Below are 24,067 nucleotides of genomic sequence, written 5' to 3' on the forward strand. Positions count from 1 at the left end.
AGGATTCCATTGATAAGAATCAAGAGCTATTACCACTGCATCTTAATGATCATGAGACATTTTCAACTGATTTGCTGCTGAAATCCTCCTAGTTATTTCTCCTTATTAGCATGTATTCTCTGTAGACCTTAAAAAATACAGGGCTAAAATAAAATGACAGAAAATATAGGCTAGTCATGAAGTTTTATTCTCTAAGATTTACCATAAGCCTATAAGAGGAAGCCATCTGTCCAAGATTTCTTCAACTGAGAGGAGAGAGACAGAGGGAGAGAGAGAGACAGAGAGAGACAAAGAGACAGTGAGATAGAGAAAGGAGAGAGAGACACAAAGGGACAGTGAGATAGAGAGATTCAGAGAGAAAGAGAGAGAGAGAGAGAGACAGAGAGAGAGAGTCAGAGAGAGGGAGATAGGAGTAGTTATTAAAAAAAACAAAGAATGGGGAAATTGTTAACCTCCTTGGAGGTTTAACTATAAAGGTTGCAAAATAGTTGTCCAATCATTCTTATGCAATACTATCTGAAGAACTGTTAACTCTTCCTGGATTTAAAAAGCATTCTGAAGGCAGGACCAGTTTCAAGGGTTTGTAATTAAGAGAGGGGAGATACCCACCTATCTTACCCACCTGAAGACTGAGACCTGTCTAAAGAAATCAGTCTGGGGCGGCTAGGTGGTGCAGTGGATAAAGCACTGGCCCTGGAGTCAGGAGTATGTGGTTTCAAATCCGGTCTCAGACACTTAATAATTACCTAGCTGTGTGGCCTTGGGCAAGCCACTTAACCCTATTACCTTGCAAAAACCTAAAAAAAAAAATCAGCCTTTTTTTTTAAACAGGAATATAGTTTGAGAAACTTATGACACCTTATTGAGAGTTGGGGGTTTAATGTCGGTGGAATTAAAATTATGTCTGCATTGCCATTTGACTGCAATTTAACTTGTTAATTTATCTCCCCTTTAAAAATGTCTTTCCCCATTAGAATTTAAATCCCTAGAACAGGGAATTTTTTCCTTTTTGTATCCTCAGCCCTTGGTACAGAGCTTTGAATAGCAGGAGTTATAAATGCTTCATTCATTCATTCTCTCAATGGAACTGTCAATCAACAAGCATTAAACGCCTACTGTGTACACTATGCAAATGAGCTGTTTTCATATTTTATACTTCTGTTCTCAGCCCAAAGCTGTACCAGCATAATTTTAGTTTGGTTTTTTTTTTGATATTGGATTGATTATCGAAGTAAGATGGCAATCAGGTAGAGCAGAATAAAAGGAGTGGAAGGGAAAGGGGTGTTCCAGTAAGTCTCCTCCCAGCCCCCTCCAAAGGCGCCAGGGCGCACGCGCAGGCCCCTCATTCCTTCAGGCTCCTCCCCCGCCCCCCGCCCTTCGTTACGGCGGATGTTGTGGTGTCAGCCCGAAGCACGTGAGGGGCTGCGACGTCATCGCAAGCACGCGCGGACAACATGGCGGCCGCGGCGGCGGGCGTCGGGAGCGGGAAGGTAAAGAACGGCCTCGGGGCTCTCAGGCGCCTCTGCTTTGCTCCGGGGGAGGCCAGAGGGGGCCCCCTCCCCCCCTCCCCTCCCCGCTGCCTTCCTCCCCTCCCCCCTCTCCGAACCCTGGCCGAGGCAGCCGGCTGCGGGACTCCGGCGGGGAGAGAGGACGTGGCGGTGACAGCTGCCCCCCTCCCCCCCGGCCTCGTCCCCGCGGCGGCCCCGGCCCCTTCCCTTCCCGTGGGCCTCCGCGGCGGAGCCGTTGCCCTGCCCCCACCCCGCTTCCCGGGCTTCTGGCCCCCGCGCGCCCCTTCCCCGCAGTTGGAAGCTCTTCAAACTCTCCCTCCCGTGAGTCCCCGCGGCCGCGCCGGGCCACCCCCTCCCGCCCCTCCTGTGTGTGTGTGTGTGGGGGGGGGGGGGGCTCGGGACCCTCGGCTTCCCGTGAGCCCTCGCGCCCGCCCCGAAGTTGTCACCCTCCCCGGGACTCAGGGCCCGGCAGCCCCCGCGGCCCTCCCGCCAAGGCTCCCTGGGGCGTGGGGTAGGCACAGGCCCCGACCCCTCCAGTCGTGGGCTTTTATTATTGTTGAAAACTTACAATTTTCTTTCAATGAACCATTTATAATAATAATTTATAATAACCCCCCCCCAATTCTTGCAACAAACATGCTGTAAAGCTAAAGGAATTCCGTCCTTGGACGGGTCTCGTTTAACATCTGGAGTCTGTCTCCTTTTTGGCAATAAGTCTCTGATTACCCCCGCTTCATAAATAAGTTTGTTGACATGACCCGAGGAGACAGTGGCATGCTTTCCCCTTGCATCTCTGGAATTCTTCCTCCTCTTCTTCATTAGACACATGTGATTCCTTTCTCCTCTTAGGACAGGGATACTCTGTTCATAAGGATACCGTTTTTGATCTAGTTGAATAAGCTGTTTTGAGATTTTTTTTAAAAAAGTTTTTGTTTTCAGAAGACTGGGACAATTCGATTTATTGTTCTGAGTAGTTTTCATTTATGATTCATCTGGAAAAACAGGCTTTTTAAAAAACAACCTATTGTGTTTCAAGTGGAGCTATTTGACTTTACCTTTAAACCCCTAATCACTCTGGCTTTTGAGTGGCCCAAGCCTCTGTTGCTCATTTTTATTTATTTATTTTTTTTTTTTAGTATTTTTGCAAGGCAATGGGGTTAAGTGGCTTGTCCAAGGCCACACAGCTAGGTAAATATTAAGTGTTTGAGACCGTACTCCTGACTCCAGGGCCACTGCACCACCTAGCCGCCCCCTCTGTTGCTCATTTTTGAGGGTTTAGATTCTAGACCTTAGAATGAGTGTAAATGGCAATGGTTTTCTCTTTAGTCCAGAAACTCTGAAGGTCTTTGCCCAGACTGATAACTTTTTCATGGCAGATTAGACCATCTTTTTTCATTTCTTACCTTGTCCTGAGTTTTATTGAATGAGAACTGACTCAGACAAACTGAGATCTGGGAAAGACTTAATTTAGCAAGGCCAAGATCACCCATTGCATCCAAGACCATTGCCCCCTCATCTTGACTTATTTCTTGTCACTAGACTCCCGTGACTCTGGAGGAGAGAGGGAGGATGATGATGACTTTTTTCAAACTCTATCTCTATTAAAACCAATTAAAGAGCAAGTCAGAGACCATCATGATGTTGTCGGTCCTCTTAGAGAATGAAAGACAAATAAGTGATTTAAAGTTGTTCTTATAGCAATACTCTCAATTGCTCGAGACTTTTGTGATTTAATGTAGACTACTATGCTTAAGAATCTAGAAAATTGTGATCTCTGTAGTAACCTTGTTAGACTCTGAGGTATTCTTTTGCCATTTTGATCACCTGTTAAATGGGGATAGTAAAGAATCTGGACACTGGGTTTGAATTTTCTCTTCAGACATTCACGAATATAAGGCCACTAATAGGTCAATTAAGCTTCCAGAACCTTGTTTCTTAGTCTGTAAAATGTGTCAAATAACTTGCACTGACTACTTAACCCACTTTGAGTAAAACTTTTTTTCAGTCTGTAATGCATTATACAAGTTCCTCAAAATGATAGTAAGTAAAGCACTTTGAAAAAAAGAAAATTTCTTGAAGTACAATGCCAAGTACACAGTATTATACACTGAAGCTTCATTTTATGAATTTTCCTCACCTTGTTTTCCTTTCAGTAATTCATTTCTGTCATTTTATTTTGCAAAAGGTTTTTCAGGACTGCCTCTTGATTTGTATGCCTTAGGTCACAGACCTCTGTTTTAGTTTGAACTAGATTTTTAAGAGGGCTACCCATTCCTGATCTTCATTAGTTTTGAGAGTTACTGGGAAATTGAGCCTGGGCCTCCTCTGGAGTTTTCAGTATTTTTGTAACTAGGGAATCTTTAATGATAAAGAGTCTAATTTGGGAAAGTGGAAGAGGGTTTCCAAATATCAGATTCAATCTCCCCTGAATAGTTAAAAAGGGACTAATCTTTTATTCAGTCAAATATCAGTCCTGTACTGCTGTTTCTTAGACTCTGAAGAATAAAACAGTACTAACTCTAAGTTAGTCCATGCTCCAGGTGCTTTTAAGTCTGGGGATGCAAAAATAGGGGAAAGAGCCAATCCTTGCTTTCAAGGATCTCATAGAGGAGAAACAACTCTCAAAGATTTACATTTTAAAGGGGAGAGATTAGAAGTTCATATATAAATAAATATAGCAAAGAATAATACAAGTTAATTGAATACAAGTTAAATACAAGGTCATTTGAAAGGGAGGACACTAAGCAGTTGGGATCAGGAAAGGCTTCATCCACAATTCAAATCATTCATTTGGGACCTGAGTAGGTAGGGAATTGGCTATAAGGTAAGTAATCTTATTATTGAGAGAGCCTAGGAGAATACCTTAGTGATTAAAAAAAAAATCACTCTAAAAGTTTATAAAAATGAGATTGTTTTGCTATGATCATAATGTTGAAGTTCAGTGTTGGTTTGGAAATAATGTATCAGAATGAAATTTTTTTTAATGTAATGGTAGAAAAGGAAGTGATTAAGAGAAAGTATTAATTGGCATTTACTTAGGGCATCTCATGGTGATGGCTTACTTGAAATTTTTTTTATTATTGGCTTTTTTTGTAGGTAAATGAGTACCTTGGCTCATAGAGTTTGCATTCAAAGAACTGAGCATGTGAAAAAAGAAAGAAAAGCTTACATAATTCTAAATTGCTGATTGCATGTTGAATGTGTCTTAGTGAAGAGGAAAGGAGAAAAGAGAATGTTAGCTTTGGAAAGGCTTTAGATACATTGTAAGAAAAAAATCTTAACAATGAGAGTTGTCCAAAAATGGAATGGGATGTCTTGGAACAGAAGTGAGTTTTCATTTTTTTTTGGAAGTCTGATGACTACTTGTTTGGTATGTTGTATTTGTATAAGAGATTTTTGGTCATATATGGGTTGAACCTTGAGGTTCCTTAAGGCTCTTCTTCTTAGAGAATTTTATTTGTAAAATGGAGGGGAATTAGATTAGATGGTCACTACTGGTATCTTCCATTTCTAGATTTTTGATCCTGTTAACAGTAAGATCCAAAAGGGAATCCATCTACTCTTTGCACTAGTATGTTTAATGAATTGAAAAAATTAATCTGATGACTTGTTGAGAGGGAACAATATATTTACATTTTCATAGTACTTTTTTTTTTAACAAAACACTTATCACAGCAACCTTGTGGTTTTGGTAGATCTGAGCTATTTAGGGGGATCAACTGAAGCTAACTCCCATTATACTAAACTCAAAACCACTGTCCAGATTATTTTGTTATATTTCAATTTTGATAGATTAAATATTTAGGTCATATACTGGCATTTTTTTCTTATATGGAGATGTGATTTTAATAGTGTTTGTGATAAGAATTTGACTGAATTCTGCCACTTATTGCCATACTAACAGATCTGTAGCATGACCATGAGATCATTACATAAAACAGTTAAAATGAATTTAGGTAAACTCAGAACCCTCCTGTGTGTGTGTGTGTGTGTGTGTGTGTGTGTGTGTGTGTGTATGTGTGTGTATAGTTCCCTTTCTATTTCAGCCTCTTCCTTAACTGCATTGAATTTCAACTCATTGCAGCAATCTGTAAATACAATAAGCTTTTGATATAATCAAACACTTGCTATCCTTAGAACCTGTAGTAGTAATGGTAGTAGTAGTAGTAGCAGCAGCAGCAGTAGTAGTAGTAGGTAGGTCACCTCAGAAGAGGAGTCAGGTATTGGGGATTCTAGTTTTGGCTGAACTTCCCCTTCCTCACCCCCTTTTTTCTTTTCCAGTTCCATGTTACATATTGGGCATAGCTACCTGTACAACTTTCAGATAACATCCAGCCATTATATTTTAATTTCTTTGAAAAAATTATGACAATACACAGTACAGAGATGTTTTCATTTTTCTAAACTCATCAGCAAATGATAGTAAATTATTGCATTTAGTTAGACATATACTCTTTACTACTCTTTATCCAAAGAGTTTGCCTTTGAATTTGGTTAAGTTATGTTATTTATCTTTCCTAACCTGAGAATTGGGGTCATAGATTGTTGTAAGTTGTCCATACCTGCATATATGCTTTATCCAACTTATTACATGACTTGGTAAAATAAACAAACATGCTTTCAGTATATTGAATAAGCACGTTTTGCTTATATTTGTGTTTTTTTAAATTAATGTAGATGTTAGATGAAGGAATTAAGGTACAGATGCATTTAAAATTTCTGAAGTCACAGTAGAAATTCATATTAAATATTATTAGCCTTTTGTCATCTTTAATTTTCTCACTGACTGCCAGTAGTGCAGATATTATTGTATTGGAGTTTGAGAAATATTTTGATTTAAAAAGAGATTACTTGAAAAGATTGGGATATACATATTTTCTAAAGTATCTTCTAGTACTATATTTATTTATTTTCATCCATATGCAGATGTATATTTTTAAGTTACAAAATTTCCTTCCACTTTCCCTTCCCACCCTCCTCCCCTCAGCAGTATACAGTCAGGCTAGCATTGTATATACATAAAAAGATAAAAATGTTTACAGATTATTTATTTTTGGTATGAGGAATTAGGATTAAGGGAAAGACATACATAAGAGATAGTTTTAATAAAGTGATCAGATTCTGAAGGGTTGGGTTCTTTTTTTGTGTTTTTGTTGTTTTTTTCTTCCTCTGGATGGGGATAACTTTGTCCATAGCCAGTCTAATACAATTGTCTTAGCTCTCTGGACTGTGGAGAGGAGCTGTTTTCATCAAGATTGTTTATCTCATAATGTTGTTGTTGATGTGTACATTATTCTCTTGGCTCTACTCCCTTCTCTCAGCATCAGATCCCATAAGTCATTCCATGCTTCTCTAGAGTCTGACCATTTATGGTTTCTTATAGAACAATATTATTCCATAGTATTCATGTACCATAACTTGTTTAGCCATTCCCCAATTGATGGGCATCACCTCAGTTTCCAATTCTCTATCACTACAAAAAAGAGCTGCTGTGAATAATTTGGAACATGTAGGACTTTTCCCTTTTTTAAATAATTTGTTCTGGATATAGTCCTAGAATTGGAATTGCTGAGTCAGAGAGTATGAACAGTTTTATTGCTCTTTGGTCATACTCCCATATTACTCTCCAGAAACTCACCAGCAGTGTATCAATGTCCCAAACCTCCTACAACCTCTCCAATGTTGATCATTTTCCCTTTTTCTCATCTTGGCCCACCTGATGGGTGTGAGGCGATACCTCATTGTTTTAATTTGCATTTCTCTATAATCAATAAGGATTTGGAGCATTTTTTCATATGAAAAAAATACACACACACACACACACACACATATATATATATTTATATATACACACACACACACACACACACACACATAGCTTTAATTTCTTCATTTGAAAGCTGTCCATGTCCTTTGACCATTTTTCAATTGGGGAATGACTTGTTACCTTATAAATCTGATGCAGTTCTCCATATATTTTAGAATGAGAGCTTTATCAGAACTCCTAGTTGTGAAGATTGTTTCCCAGCTTTCTGCTTTCCTTCTAATTTTGGCACCATTGATTTATTAGTGCAAAAACTTTTTCATTTAAAATCAAAAATTGTTCATTTTGCAGTTTATAATGTACTGAAATTCTTGTTTGGTCACAAATTTATCCCCTTTCCATAGATTTCTTGGTCTATTAATTTATCTATCACATTTCTCTTTATGTCTATATCCAGTACCCATTTTGATCTTATTTTGGTATAGGGTGTGAGATGTGAATTTATGCTTAGTTTTTGCCATATTATTATTTTTCACTTTTCCCAACAATTTTTGTCAAAATAGTGAGTTCATCCCAGAAGCTGATGTCTTTGGGTTCGTCAAACAGTAGATTGCTGTAGACATTTATTGCAACTTCTTTTAAAGCTGTCATAATCCACTGATCCTTTACTCTGTTTTTTAACCAGTACCAGGCAGTTTTGATGACTGCTGCTTTATAGTGTAGTTTTAGATCTGGTAGAGCTAGGCCTCCTTCCTTTACTTTTTTTTTTTCCATCAATTCTCTTGCTGTTCTTTCCCTTTTGTTGCTCCAGATGAATTTTGTTACTATTTTTTCTACCTCGGAAAAGTAGTTATTTGGTAGTTTCATTAGTATGGCACTGAATTATAGAATTGTCATTTTTATTATAGTAGTTCCGCCTATCCATGTGCATTTGACATCTTTCCAGTTACTTAGATTTGACTTTATTTGAGTAAAAACTGCTTTATAATTGTGTTCATACAGTTTCTGGGTTTGTCTTGGGAGGTAGGTTACCAAATATTTAATGTTTTATATAGTTATTGTAAATGGAATTTCTCTTGCTATCTCTTGCTCTTGGGTTTTGTTGTTCCTGTAGTACTATTGAAGCAGTTTGAGGTACCAGTGATGTGCTAGGGTTAAAATGGTGAAAGAGTTTCACATGGACTCAGAACTTGGGGTGATAAAGGATAGATAACTTTTATTTTGAAGGAGCAAGTTTGTTGCATGTGGGTTTTCTCCCTAAAAGATAAATAGCTAGAAGGGGTAAAAGCTAGGATTTATATAGGGGTATAGGGGATGACCTCTGTGCTGGAAAAGATGTAGGGGTCAGGCAGGTATAGTGAAGAGGATTATGACAAGGTATTCAGGGGGTAACAAAGACTCATTTTGGGAAACAGACTTTTTTTTTGATGACAATGATGATTTTGTCCTTTATTCTTGAAGAAGACATCAGGGGAAATGATGTCATGACAAGCACATGAATTGGATTTGAGTGAGAGGGGTTTGTACTAAGTCACCAACATCACTTTCTCCTCCAGAGTTATCTGAGTCCAGTAGCCAGATAGGAATCAGGATTACTGGAGGTGGCCCTGGATGTAAGGCTCTCAGGATTTTTTCTTTTTTTTAAAAAATTATTTAATTTTTATTAAAGATATTATTTGAGTTTTATAATTTCCCCCCAATCTTGCTTCCCTCCCCCCACCCCCACCCCACAGATAGCACTCCTGTCAGTCTTTACTTTTGTTTCCATGTTCAGACTGTTAATCATATTAAGACTCCTGTCTCTGTTTCCTGTTCTTAGGGGATGCTTCCTACAGAGGCTCAGAGACAGTGCATAGGAGAGACAGTCCAAGGTCTGATATAAAAGGACTTTTCTCAAGATTGTTTCTCAGAGAGAGAGTAGCAAGGAATATTACAAAAACATTTTTTCTCACAATAACAAAGCCAGCATAGCTCATGCTGTAGTCTACTATAGCAAGGCACATAATTTAACTATTTGCTTTCTGCCTAGGGTTTCCATGTCAACACTATGATTCTTATGATTAGCTCTATGATCTCATTAGGTATGAGACCTCCTTCCTTGGCACAGATGCCAACACCTTCAAACTCTTTAGTCCTTTGGAATTCTCATTAATATTTAGGTATGATTTTGTCTTCTGAGATCACTTTTGACTCTGTCATTCTTGGATTTCTAAATCCTCCATTTGGTATCCTCCCATCATTCCGGGTAATTTTCTCTCTTTTTACTGTAACTTCAGAGTACATTGGTGCTTTGGTAGTCCATTATTGGTTTTTCTCCCCTGGTGATTTGACATGGATCTTTGTTTTTGCTTGGTGGGTGACCTGCAATTTCTATTGTTCTAATAATAAGTCAACATTTATATGGTGTTTTTACGTTTACAGAGTGCTTTACATATTTTAATTTGTTTGATCCTCCTAACTTTGTGAAAAGATAATAGCTTTTCTTGAGTCAAATGGGAGGAGAATATTTTGTTAAAGAATAGTTTTTTGAAGCAACAAGTAGCTTAGGATCAGGGGCAGACAACTTCCAGAGCACCATATTGGTCTGGAATTGGCAAGGCAGCCATAGGTATATTATAGTAGCCTTTTAGGGATAAATTAATTAAAAGTTTGACCAACTTATAGACTGTAAATATCTACTATGACTGACTGACACTCTCCCCTCTTTCCTTTCTCTTCTTCCCCAGTGATAGGCAGAGTCTATTTTTTTTCAGTTGGATTGTAATAATTGGGAAGGGGGAAAATATATTTTCCCTCCAATTTGTTTTATCAGTGTGTATGGTTATACTGGTCTCTTCCAAATAATTATGGATTTCACTGAGATAGATTTGTAATGTTCCATTGACATTAATACAACTATTTACCATTACTTGGAAAATTGTAATAGTTGGAATTTTGAAATTTTGTAAAAAAAAAAATGGAAAATTCACTAATAATTAGAGCTGCTTAAAAATGTATAGGCTATTTTGAAAATAGAATTTTCTGTCTTAAGGTGAAACTTGGTGTTAATGATGTAATTTACTCTGAGTAAGTATCAATGATCTCTGAGCTCCCTTCTCCCTCTGGGATGCTGTCATTCTACTACTCAGTATGTACAATGACTGTCTTCTATGGGTAGTAACTGCTGGCTAGTTCATTTTATACTTATACCCTGCTGTCCTAAATAGTGATAGTTAGAATACCTTCTGCTGGGCATAATATGTACTTTTTGGCTTTACTTGAAGCAACTCAGTATTGAATTTATTTTTAATCTGCCTCTTTTTGATCCATAGTCCTCTTTGCCCTTTTCTTCATTTTATTTTTTATAGATTTTGCTGGATCTTTTTAAAAAAATAACACTTTAACTTAGAAATGTATTCTCTCTTCCTTCCACCTCCCTCCCTTGTAACAATGAATTAAAAAAAACCCAGTTCAGTTCCATCCACTGGGCCTGACAGTAATATGCAGTGATCTATGCCCTTAGCTACCTACCTTTGTAAAAATTTGGAGGTAAGTTTTTTCCTTTTTAAGTACCAAGCTTTAGTTATTATGGCACACCAATTCAGTTTTCTTTTTTGTTGTTCTTTTCATTTACATGTGCATATTTTTTTCTTGATTCTGCTTCGCATTGGATCAACTCATAAGTTTCATTTTTCTCTATTCATGTATCACAATTTGATTTTTTTTCTTAATTGTATTTCCTATCATGTCTCTTAATACTTAAATTTGGGGGGGAAATGTTGACTTTTTTGTATCTCTAACCTAATCATAACACATCCTTAGTTCTCTACATTTTTCTTTTATGTTCATTGTAGCTGTAAATCCTTGAGACTTTGTCAGTTGTTCTTGGGTTTGGAACTATTCCAGAAGTCTAGATACCAGTTAGCTGAAATCTTATTTTAGTTAATGGTTTTTTTCTTTAAAAAGGGTTTTTTTTTGATACTCTTCCATATGTTCTTTTTAGGTACCAAAATAGTTTTTTGTTATCAAAACATATATTACTGTTTGGTTGTAATTGACTTGTAGAAGTTCAGGAATGCTGATTCTTGTGTGTTCATGTTTACAGAGAGAATTGAACCAGTGATTTATTTAAACTTAGTAGGTTTGTTTTATATTTTAGGGTTTTTCACTTCATTACTAGTTTTTGGAAACATAATGCATGCTTATGGCAAAAAAACTTTAGATACCTTAATTATAGGAACACTTATTACTGTACAGTATGTAGTTTTATGTTTCCAAGAGAACAAGTATTTCTAAAAGTTTAAAGTATTCTTCACCTACCTAATATTCATTGCTTCTGGGACACCACCATAGTGTTATTGGTTGGAATGGGGACTGGAGTTAGTTTCTTAGGAAAAGTGTTATAAATGGGAGGGAGATACTTTTTTTTTTTTTTTTTTTTTAGGTTTTTGCAAGGCAAATGGGGTTAAATGGCTTGCCAAAGGCCACACAGCTAGGTAATTATTAAATGTCTGAGACCGGATTTGAACCCAGGTACTCCTGACTCCAGGGCGGGTGCTTTATCCACTGCGCCACCTAGCCGCCCCTCTTTCTAGGGTGACCGCAATTCATACTGTAAAAGTTAACCTGAGATTGTCATAGAGAATTAGAATGCAGAGTGTCTGAACTCAGTGGCATATAAAAGAATCAATCAGACTGAGGAGCATTGATTTGGAGTAGAGGGGAAAAATGACACATACCCTATATCTTTTTGTTCTTTCTAAGAGAGAAAGGAACAGCTGCATATGATAGGGATATAGAAATAGTGTTAGTGAAGCAATATCTAGAAAGTGGAAGAGATGAAACTATCATGGTTGGTACTTGGAAATACTACCTTTGGCAATTAACTTGTTCAAACCTCTTAGGCAGGGTTTGTTTTGGGTCCTACAGATGTACTATGACATGTCAGTTTGACACTATGAGTATGCTTTCAGATGGCAGAGCATAGAGACATTTGAGATTTGTACTTTTTACATTTGATTGTAAAGTACGAAATTTCTTTATAGACTTCCTTTTTGAAAAAATACCTTCATTTATATTTAACTGAATGCTTGCCTTAACCTCCTGGCTAAATTAGAGGTTCTTGAAATGGTTCTCAAGTTTTTATTGTGGTGCTTCAGGGCTCTTAAAACTAGTCATACTAGGGGCGACTAGGTGGCGCAGTGGATAAAGCACCCGCCCTGGAGTCAGGAGTACCTGGGTTCAAATCCGGTCTCAGACACTTAATAATAACCTAGCTGTGTGGCCTTGAGCAAGCCACTTAACCCCATTTGCCTTGCAAAAAAACCTAAAAAAAAAACTAGTCATACTAATTTCTTTCTTACATCCACTTGGAAGCATAGTTGAGATACTCCATCTATTAACTCAGAACTGTAATAACCCTGGACTCAGACACTTAAACATTTTTTTTGACATCCTTGTTTTTACATTCTTTCACTTTCTGATACATCTTTCATTTTCCTTATGACAGGGAGATATCTTTTATAATAAGAAACTAACCAATACATTACATCTGACAATATATGTAGTATTCCACATCCATAGTGTCCTCATGATTGCAAAGAAAGGAGGGGAAGTGTGTCCTCATTCATATCTCTTATTGAGAGCAAAGCTTGTCATTATTATAATGTTCACTTTCAGTTTTCAAAAAAAAATTACCTTTGTTGGTGTTGTACATATTATTTTATTGTTAATTTACATAACATGAGTTTGTATGTCTTCTCATGCTTCCCTCTATTCACATTTATTTATTTCTTACACTGTAACAATATGCCATTAAATTCATGTTCCATAATATCATTACCTCTTCTAGTGATGAATCTGTGCAAATTTGGATCAGACATAAGAGTTTGTTACTGGGCACATGGTTATAGAAGAATTTAAATTGTTGATGATCCATAGGAAAAAAAAGACTCATTTTGTCTGTATGTGTATGTTGCATCTTATTACTGGTGATGATTTATACGCTTGAAAATTTTTTTATGAAGGATGTGTATGACCAGAAAAGAAGATAGGGCAGTCATGGGAGGAGAAAGAGATGGATGTTGTTCAGGAAGAGTAGACCAGGGCAAGTATGTCAGGTTGATTTTGGTAAAAAATGAGACACTTATCCATCTAGCAGTTAACAAAAAAGTTGATTTACCTAGACCAGACAAAGCATATTTAGAATATGGGATTGCTTCAGCTAAGTACAGCTTCTCTGCTTCCTGTTACCCATAGTGTTTCTCTTGTCAGACCTCAGGCTCCTACGTATCTCCTCCATATTTTTGGTACTTGAGTGACCTGGTAGCCCACTCACTTCTATAGTTCTTTGAGCCAATCAAGTTTCAAGGACAGTTTTGGTACCTTTTAAGTAAAAAAAACTTACCTAGTTTGCCCACAGCTTAGGTGATAATGGTAAATATTTCTCCCAACATAACTGCATCACAAAATATTAAAAGATGTCAAGGAAGACACTTTATTAGTTGGATGAATCATTTTTGGATGATTTATGGAAGAACAGACAAAAAAATATACAATGAGAAAGAATGGGTGGGTTGTGATATTTATAGTTAGAGGAATCACATTAGTTAAATCTTAGCTCAAAATATTGAAATGAGATAGAATGAATGATGGAATACTTCTTGTTATTGGGGGCTCAATTCTACCTTTCTACCTCATGAAGCAGTCCATTCCATTTTTGGACAATTTCTAATTGTTTTTTTTTCCCTTATTTAGAACCAAAATCTTTTACTTTGTAAATTGTTTTTTTTTTTTAAGGTTTTTGCAATGCAAATGGGGTTGAGTGGCTTGCCCAAGGCCACACAGCTAGGTAATTATTAAGTGTCTGAGACCACATTTGAACCAAGGTCCTCCTGACTCCAGGGCTAGTGCTTTATCCACTGTGCCACCTAGCCACCCCCTTTGTAAATTGTTGATCTAAAATTGCTGATAGTAGTAGTGGTGGTTACCACCTCACTTATTTGTTTCTCCTATTTCATATTTGGGAGGGTAGGAACTGTAAATTTATGAGTGCTCATTGTGCTGTTATCATGGAGTCATCTTTCAGAGCTCTAAATATCTGCATTAGTTTTAGCAGATTTAACTTAATCTTACTAGGATTAAGTAACCAGATCATATGAAAAATGCCTACATAGTAGATAGAAGATAACGTGAGAGGGAAAGTCTTTAGTAACTAGGGAGAACCCAGAAAAGACCTTCTCCAGAAGATGGGTTTTAAGCTGAATCTTGAAGGTTACCAAAGAAAAGAAGAGGGAGAAGTGAGGAGGGACAATGTGGCATATAAAGACTTAGAGACCTGAGATGCAATGTGATATTTGAGGAATAAATAGACCAGTTCAGCTTCATCATAGAACTCCTCCATAGAATGGAGGAGATTGAAGTACAAGTAGACTGGAAAAACAGGAAGGGACTAGGTTATTGAGAGCTTTAACTATCTAAAAGAGGACTTTGTATTTGGTCCTGGGGGGGGGGAAGGAGGATAGCAAAGTGTGTGTGTGTGTGTGTGGGGGGGTGCATACTGTACTAAGTCACCAGCATCACTTTCTCCTTTGGGGCCATCAGGTTCTGGTGACGAGATATAAATCAAGATGGCCCTGAATGTGAGGCAGTCAGGGATAAATGACTTACTTAAGGTCACACAGCTGGTAAGTCTAGTGTCTGAGGTTACATTTGAATTTACCTCTGGACTCCTGGACTGAGATTTAGCTGAGACTTGAAGGAAGCCAGAGAAATCAGGAATTAGAGACAAGGAGAGAAGAGAATTCCAGAAAAAAATGGGTGTCCCATTTTTTTTTTTTTTAACCAAACTCAACCTGAGACAGCTAGTGAAATTGGTCTGAATGACTTTAGGAACAGGATGAAGCCAGAGACAGTGATAATAAAGATTATGTAGAAGATGTAAAAAGATTGGAAAACTAGTGAGGAGCCAGGTAGTGAAGAGTTTTAAAAGTCAAACAGAACTTTTAATATTCGATGCTTGAGGTGTATACTGCTTTGTTATAAAGATCACATTGATAGCTTGATGAGTGATACACTGCAATGGTAGAGACTTGAGGCAACTTGGAGACCGAATATCAATCTGTACAGTAGGTAGAAGGTGACAGGGGCAATCTGATGATGGCAGTGTCAGATGAAAGAAGGAAGAATAGATAGAATTTGGCAGATTGAATGGGGTTAGTGTTGAGTAGAGAATTAGGAGTTGAGGATGGCATGAAGTTCTAAGACTTGAATGACTTGCAGAGGATATTGGAAGTAGTAATAAGTAAGAAAAGGGGAGAGTTGTTTTGGAAAGCTGATAAATACCTTAAACTCATATTCAAATTGAACGTATGGGACATCTAGTTTGAGATGTCCAGTAGTCAATTGAAGGTGTAAGTTTAGGTCAGTTGAGAAGTCAGGGATTGGATAAATAGCTCTGAGAATCAACTGCAGAATGTATTTACTAAATAAGACAGTATAGAGTGAAAAGAGAAAGAGAGATCAGGGCAGCTCTTTCGGGCATGACCTGGGTAAAGAGTTAACAAATGAGATTAGGAGGTAGGAAGAGAACTATGAGAAATCGTGGTCCTGAAACCAAAAGAAGAGAAACTATTCAGGCGAAGGTAATCAATAGAACCAATTGTTAAGGTTTCCAGTAGACTTGGGAAAGGATCATTAGATTTGGCAATTAAGAGATCATTGGTAAATTTGGAAAAAAGCAATTTCATTTGAGCAATGAGTTTGGAAGCCAGATTATAGAGGGTTTAGAATAGATGATAGAGGAGAAGTTGAGACCAGCTTGACCAAATGTAAACAGTTTATCTGGAAGAGTTGGAGATTTACAGAGAGATAGCTAGCTGGAGAGGGAGGATCAGAGGATTTTTTTTTTTTTTTTGAGGATGGTGTCTAGCTGGGATAGTAGAGAGTGTTAAATCTGGAGTCAGGAAGACTTGAGTTCATTTCAGTCTCAAACACTTTGTGACCCTGGGGCAGTCATTTAAACTTTGTCTGCTATAGTTTCTTCATCTATAAAATAAGGATAATAGTACTTACATTTCAGTATTGTTGAGGTTAAAATGAAGTCATATTTGGTAAAAAAAAAAAGGGCTTTGAAATCTTAGAGCACTATATAATCGTGCTTATTTTATATCATCATTATGTCATGATTATTGTTGTTAATTTTAGCCCATGTAAAATCAAGGATTCTTATTCCAACTCCCAGTCTTACAGAGGGATTAGGTCTCAAGAGTTTGGCTATTACATCTCTGTTTCAAGAGCTCTAGGGGTACCCTGGAAGTTGAGGGGTTGAGTGCTTTTTTTTTAAATTTTATTTTTTTATTCTCATTTTGTACAAATTTTTTTTACATTAATAAAATATTCTTGTTTACAAGTAAACAAAATACCCCCCCCCCCATGAATATAGATAGGCTTGCTTGGGCGAAAAAAGTAAAGGGGAGAGAAAAAAATTAAAATTAAAAAAGTAATAGTAATAATTGTAGGTATGGCCAGGTGGCGCAATGGACGAAGCACCAGCCCTGGAGCCACGACCACCTGAGCCCATATCCAGCCCCATACACCCAACAATCACCCAGCCGTGTGACATGCAAGCCACCTGATCCCCACTGCCCTGCAAAAACCAAAAAGAAGAAAAAAAAAGACCCAAAATAAAATAAAATAGTAATAATAGCAGGGGTGGCTGGGTGGCAGACAGAGCATTGGCCCTTGAGCCAGGAGCACCTGGGTCCAAATCCAGCCCCAGACACCCAAAGATCACCCTGCTATGTGGCCCCAGGCAGGCCACCCAGCCCCACTTCTCCTGCACCCTCCCCTAAATAATAATAACAAAAAATGTGCTTCAGTCTTTGTTCCAACACCAACAACTCTGTCACTGGTGGATCACATTCTTTATGATAAGTCCATCACTAAAGTTACTTCCATATTTTTCCAACGTTGCCATTGCTGATCGCAACTCCCTCCTTTCTTATTTCTCCACTACCATGTACTCTATTTTCTCTCTCCTTTCACTCTGACTCTGCTGTAGGGTCCTTGACTGACTCAGCAGACAGATCCCTGGTCCTGGGGTCAAGAAGCCCTGAGCCCCCATACCACCCCTTAGGCCCAGAATCCACCTGGCCCTATGGTCCTGGGCAGGCCTTCCAAGCCCAGCCCCTTGCAAGAAGTAAAAAAGAAAATGTGTTATATCTGACCACTCTCCCCCCATGGTCCATCCTCTCCTCCTTTATTCACATCCCCACCCCTTCCCCCTGCTCCCCCCCTCCTTCTTACTCCAGATGTCTATACCCCATTGAATATATTTGCTGTTTCCTCTCCTAGCCACCTCTGATGAGAGCAAAGGTTCCTTCATTCCCCCTTGCCTCCCCCCTTCCATATCATGGCAATAGCTCATTGTACCAAAAAAAAAAACTTATGTGAAATATCTTGGACTATTCCCCCTCTCCTTTTTCTTTCTCCCATTCCATTTCCCTTTTTTCCTATTGACTCCATTTTTACACCATATTTTATCTTCGAATTCAGCTTTCTCCTGTGCTTCAACTATAAAAGCTCCCTCTACCTGCTCTATTAACTGAGAAGATTCATATGAATATTATCAGTATCATTTTTCTATACATGCAGTTCATCCTCATTAAGTCCCCCACTGTTCCCCCACTTTGTGCTCGATGTTCCTTGGGGTGCTTCTCTGGAGACTCCCCCGCTGCTGTTAGCCGTGGCTCCCAGCACCCTGGGGCTGCCTCCGGAGACTGAAGTTTTTTGGCTCTGGCGGGCCACCCCTCTGGCAGGCTGCCTTTCCGATCCCGGGGAGCAGAGCCTTTCTGCTCTTTTCCAGGTTACCTTCAGTAGGAGAACTGCCTCACTGGGTCCCTTTGTGGATTCTGTCTCTCGAAAGTTTAGTTAGAGTCCTTAGTTTATGAGTTTTTATCAGAGAGCTCCTAAGACTAGATCCCGTCTTGTAGCCATCTTGGCTCCACCCCCCAGTCATTGAGTCTTGAGTAACTTTTAGAACTATGTTTATTTATAATAATATGATAATATTTGCTATATCTTCTCAAATACTTTTCCCATGAGTAAAGACAGAATTCAGAGAATAGTGGGCTCAGGCTTAGAGAATATAGATGGCATAGTCAGCTCCTGGTTGCTCAGAATCGTTTTTTTTTTTGCTATTTATAGGGTCCTCAAGAAGTACCCCTTAGACCTTGTATAGTTTTATTGCTAGTTCCTTGAATACAGTCTCTTTGTGCAGACCTGTTGCCAGTTCATTTGGAGACACCATCCAGGACAAGTACAGCACTGGGAAGAATGGAAGTCTGTTATTCACTGGACCCATCAGAGCTGGATGATCTTTCTCTGCTCAAGGGATAGGAGAGCTGACCAAGACTGAAACTAATTCCCCTCCTATGTGGATCCTCTTGATCTGATAGGAAACCATAATCCAATTTCTAGAAAAAGTCTTCCATTCTAGCTAACTTAACTCATTGCTTTTATATAAGACCCAGAGGGTGTAATGAAATTCCACAGCTATTTGGAACAGATCTCTTGTCTGGTATCATTTCACTTCATCAAATGGTTTTAAAATGATTTTTGCACCTTGTATAAGGTGAAACTGCTTAATCCTTTTTTAAAAAAATTTTTGTGCTTCCCTTTTTTGTGCCAAGGACCCCCTTAGCAGTCTGATGAAGGCTTTCCAGAATAATGCTGTAAAATGCATAAAATAAACATAGGATTACAAGCAAAACCAATTATATTGAAATGTAGGTATTAAAATCATGGGTCCCAGATTAAGAATCCTAGGAATAATTAAGGTCTTTTGATTAATTTGAGATATGTTCTCATCTATAAGGATGGGGAGGGGGAGAAGGGCATATTTGTAGTTAGCAGGGAAAGAACCAAGAAATAGGGAGAGATTGAAGATCAAAGAGAGAAAGGATGATAGTGGAAGCAGTTCCTCCAATCTGTTGGGGTTTAGATCAGATGTGCTCATAGCAATATTGACCTTGGTCAGGAGAATTTGGGCTTTTTATCTGAGACCAGAGTGCAAAACTTCTCCCTGCCTCCCGCCTCCATTAGTAAATTCCTATTTCTTAACAGTTCCCTGTTGTATCATGGATCAAATATAAACTCTTTTGTTTAGAATTTTAAGCTCTTCATGTTTTTCCCTTCCCTTCCACACACATATTACTATCCAGTAACACTGTCCTACTTGGAGAACCTCAAAGAAGACATTCCATTTCCTGGTTTCATGCCTTTGTCCTGGCTGTATCCCATACTTTGCCTCATCCCTCTGTTGCTTACTTTCACTGGTTTCTTTCAAAATTGCTTATGCCCTTCTTTGACCCAACTGCTGATGCCTTTCACATTCACTTTGCTTTGTCTATACTGTTTATATCTTGTATGTACCTATTTATTTATATGTTGTCTTCAGTCATTAGAATGCAAACTCCATGAGATCAGTGATTGTTTTTTTCCTTTGTTCATCTCTCCTTGGCTTATCATAGTATTTAATACCTAGCTCATTTGACTAGAGGTTTATCTTTTTTTAAAAATTATTTTTTTGATTGTTTTCTCTGATTTTATCATTCAGATTTCCTTTGTCCTTTCCTACCCTCTGAGAGCTATCTCTTAAAACAAATAATTGAAACCTATTGGAAAAATCTGATGATTTATTTAGTATTCCAGATTTTGTAGATTCCCCCTCTGACCAGGGAGAAGGAGAAAGTATTCTTCCATATCTTTTCTTTGGAGGCTAGATCATTCTTTATTGTTTTCTAACATTTTGTTTCAATAGTTTTGTATTTTTTATTTCAATTTACATTGTTGCAGTTGTATGGAATATTTTCCTGGCTTTTCTTATTTTACTTTGTATCATTTCATGTAAGTCTTTTCAGGCTTCTTTGTATTCATGTTTGATGTTTTTTATAGGACAATAATTTTTTTTTTTTAGTTTTTGCAAGGCAAATGGGGTTAAGTGACTTGCCCAAGGCCCACACAGCTAGGTAATTATTAAGTGTCTGAGGTTGGATTTGAACTCAGGTACTCCTGACTCCATGGCCAGTGCTCTATCCACTTCGCCACCTAGCCGCCCTGGACAATAATTTTTCATTAACTTTCACATGCCATAATTTGTTTAGCCATTCCCCAATCCATGATCATCCATTTTATTTACATTTCTTTGCTACCGTGAAAAGTACTGCTATAAGTATTTTGGTTTATGTGGAGCCTTTCTTTTTGTCCTGTCCTTCTTGGGTTATATGCTTAATGCAGTGGAATTTTGGGGTAAAAGGGTATGGACATTTTATCTACTTTTGTATAATTCCAAATTATTTCCCAAAATTCTTGTACTAATTCATAGTTTTACCAGCAGTAAAATATTATATATGCTAATCTTTTTTTTTTTTTTTTTAGATTTTTCAAGGCAATGGGGTTAAAGTGGCTTGCCCAAGGCCACGTGGCTAGGTAATTATTAAGTGTCTGAGGTCCGATTTGAACCCAGGTACTCCTGACTCCAAGGCCGGTGCTCTATCCACTGTGCCACCTAGCTGTCCCCTTGTGCTAATAATCTTTTCACTGCCAGTTTGCCTTATGTGAAATTAAAACTTCTGTATTTTTAAATTTACATTTCTATTATTATTATTATTATTAGTGTTTATTCTTTCATATGGTTATTAAATTTTTTTTCTCTTTATTTCCTTTGCTTCTTTTGGTCTTATAGTTTTGTTTGCTATTTTGTAATATCAAATCCTTATCAGAGGTATTTGATAAAAAAAGATTTTTTCCCTAGTTAGCTGCTTCTCTTTTTATCCCAGATGCATTAATTTTATTTGTTAGTTTTTCAGTATAATCAAAGTAGTTTTATCTTTTAAGAAAATTAAATATATTTATATGAAAATCTGCCTTTTCTTCCTATCTCCATTCTCTGTCCTCAACTTAGAGAAAGCAAGAAAAAAAAATCCGTTACAAATGTGTAGTCGAGCAAAAGAAGTTCCCACATTGACCATGATACACATACGTGTTTGCATTTGTATATGCACAGTCATGCATATCATGGTCTTCACTCTGAGTTTGTTTTTAAGGAAATGGGTAGCATGTTTTCCTTGTAAGTGTTCTGGAATTGAAGTTGGTCAGTATGTTGATAAGAATTCTTAAGACTCTTAGAGTTTTTATCTTTTCAACATTGTTATTATTTTATGATATAATTTGTTCTCTTGGTTCTACTTTCTTCACTCTGAATCATTTTAAGCAAGTCTTACCAGGTTTTTCTTAACCCTATCCCCTTCATCATTTCTTTTTATTTTATTTTATCTTTTAGGATATTTTTTGCAAGGCAATGGGGTTAAATGGCCAAGGCCACACAGCTAGGCAATTATTTAGTGTCTGAGGCCAGATGTGAACTCAGGTACTCCTGACTCCAGGGCCCATACTCTATCCACTGTACCACCTAGCCGCTCCCCCCTTCATCATTTCTTATTGCACAGTAGTATTCCATCATATTCATATTCCATAATCTGTTCAGCCATTCCTCAATTTTTAGTTCTCCATCACCAGAAAAAACAACAGCTATAAATATTTTTGTATGTATAGATCCTTTTCTTCTTTCATCTCTGTGGCAGAGACTGCATCAAAGGATTTTAATACTGTTTCATAGCTTTTTGATCCAATTTCCAAATTGCTTTCCAGAACAATTGAACTAGTTCAGTTCTATCATCAGTTTCTTAATATGCCTGTTTCCCCATAGCCTCTTCCGTATCTGTCATTTTTACTTTTTGTCAAGTTGTTTTCATTTATTTCTAATTAATATCTTTGAAAACTGTCTGTTCATTTCCTTTGTTCAAATGATCAATTGATGAATGACTCTTATTTTTGTAAATTTCTATTAGTTGCCCATATCTGTTCTAGCCTTTGTAATGCCACTATCCCCTGTTTGTTTAATGATCTATTCTCTACCTCTAACTCTGAAAGGTATATGATCTGCTTCTTTTCTTGTCTGATAGTTTAATATTAGCTGATATGCTAGCGGGGGAAAATAGTTCATAGAGAAAGAAACTAGAAGAGGAATTGAGGATATGAGCACTCAATTTCATGGTTTAGAAATCAGGCAAGATTAAGTTGAAATCCCACTTCTTAGTACTCTGGGTTTCAAGAGCAGAGTATAAATTCCAGAGGGAAGGTGATGAAGAGGAATGCAGGGGTGTTATGGTTTGAAAATATCCAGGCCTAGAGTAAAGAACACAGCTTCTGAAGTAAGAGGGACTGAATTCAGATACGATCTCTTTTAGTAATTACCTGTAGTCATAGACAAATAATTTAATTTTCCTGGCCCTCACTTTTCTTAATTGTAAAATGAGAGCATTTTTGGGCTAGATGAGCTCTCAGGTATCTTTCCAGTTTTAGATCTGCATTCTATAGTTTTCTGTGAAATTGGGGAATTCCCTCTTTGGTTCTCTGCATGACTTTATTACATTTCTTTCATTCAAGCAAGTATTTATTAAAATGCCTTCAGTATCCCAGGCACTCTACTAGACCCAGGAGTCCAAAGAATGAAATAATCTTTATTTGCAATGAGTTGATGTTCTAATGGATGACGAGTACAAAATATATAGGGATAGCTAGCTAGGTGGTGCAGTAGATTAGTGCTGGGTCTGGAATCAGGAAGACCTGAGCATCAAATATGGTCTGTTTTTAAACACTTAGTATGACCTTGGAGAAGTCATTTAACTCTATTTCCTGTTTTCTCATATGTAAAATGAATTGGAGAAGGAAATGACAAATCACTCTAGTATCTTTGCCAAGAAAATCCTAAATGGGGTCATGAAGAGTTGGATATAACTGAAGTGACTGAATAGCAAAATAAAATTGTATTCGTATGTCTGTGTATATACACATTACGAAATAGTTATAAATAGACTATTTTGGAAGGGAGAGCATCCTCTTGCTGTAGCATTCAAGGATCAGGAAAAGACTTGTAGAAAGTGGTGCCTGAGTTCATCTTAAAGGGAGTTACTCTGTGAAGTGAGGCTTAGGAAGACAGTCTATTCCAGATATGAGGGGGAGAATCAGTGAAAAGGCAGAGACACTGTAGATAAAGTATGGCGAATGAGTAATAGAAGACCCATTTAGCAGGATTTCAGAGTTTGATGGGAGAAGACTGTACGATTGGAAATTGGGGTCAGGTTGAGACTCAGTGCTTTAAAAATCAGAGGAGTTTTTATTTTATTTTGTTTTTCAAAATTACTACTTAGCCCTGACCTTTTCATCATGAAAATCCTTCTGTTGTAAGATTATACTCAGTTCAGGGTAAGTTATTCTTAGTCATAAACCTATTCCTTGCCTTTTGTAACATATTCTAACATCTCCAGTTGTTTGTTGCAGAAGCTTCCAGGTCTTTTGTGATTTTGACTGTGGTTACTTATTCTTGAATTGCTTCTTTCTGGATGCTTGGCTGTGACATTCCAGGGACTTTTCCTTTCTTGTTTTTTTGTTAAGCAGGTGATTGATGAATTCTTTATATATTTCCTTTGTCATCTGGCTTTTTTTTTAGTCTATGATTTTTTTGAAATAAACTATCTTGACTTACATTGCCTTTCATTGAACTAGTCTGATGATTCTTGAATTACTCTTCTTTTTTATTTTATTTTATTTTTTCCAATTAAATGCAAAGATAGTTTTCAACATTCATCTTTTTGAAAGCTTTTGAGTTCCATACTTTTCTTACTTCTCCTCCTCCCCATGACAGTGAGCCATCTCGTACAGGTTAGGCACATACAATCATGTTTAACATATTTCC

General features: G+C 37.5%; 1 protein-coding gene across 3 annotated transcripts in view; it reads left to right on the forward strand.

Annotated features, from left to right (window-relative positions):
- The first annotated feature begins 1,419 nt into the window (after nucleotides 1-1,419).
- The window catches only part of TBC1D15 (TBC1 domain family member 15), a 95,185-nt gene continuing 72,537 nt past the window's right edge, over nucleotides 1,420-24,067 (forward strand). For 2 of the 3 annotated variants that reach the window (XM_074226162.1, XM_074226163.1), the window contains exon 1: nucleotides 1,420-1,490. In XM_074226162.1, the coding sequence (XP_074082263.1) occupies nucleotides 1,455-1,490 (36 nt within the window). In that variant the 5' untranslated portion in view covers nucleotides 1,420-1,454. Of the gene's footprint in view, nucleotides 1,491-1,809; nucleotides 1,830-24,067 lie in introns of those variants that run through there. The other variant, XM_074226164.1, reaches the window with a different exon arrangement.

Source organism: Macrotis lagotis, chromosome 2 (assembly GCF_037893015.1).
Source record: "Macrotis lagotis isolate mMagLag1 chromosome 2, bilby.v1.9.chrom.fasta, whole genome shotgun sequence".
NCBI classification, from domain to species: Eukaryota; Metazoa; Chordata; class Mammalia; order Peramelemorphia; family Peramelidae; genus Macrotis; species Macrotis lagotis.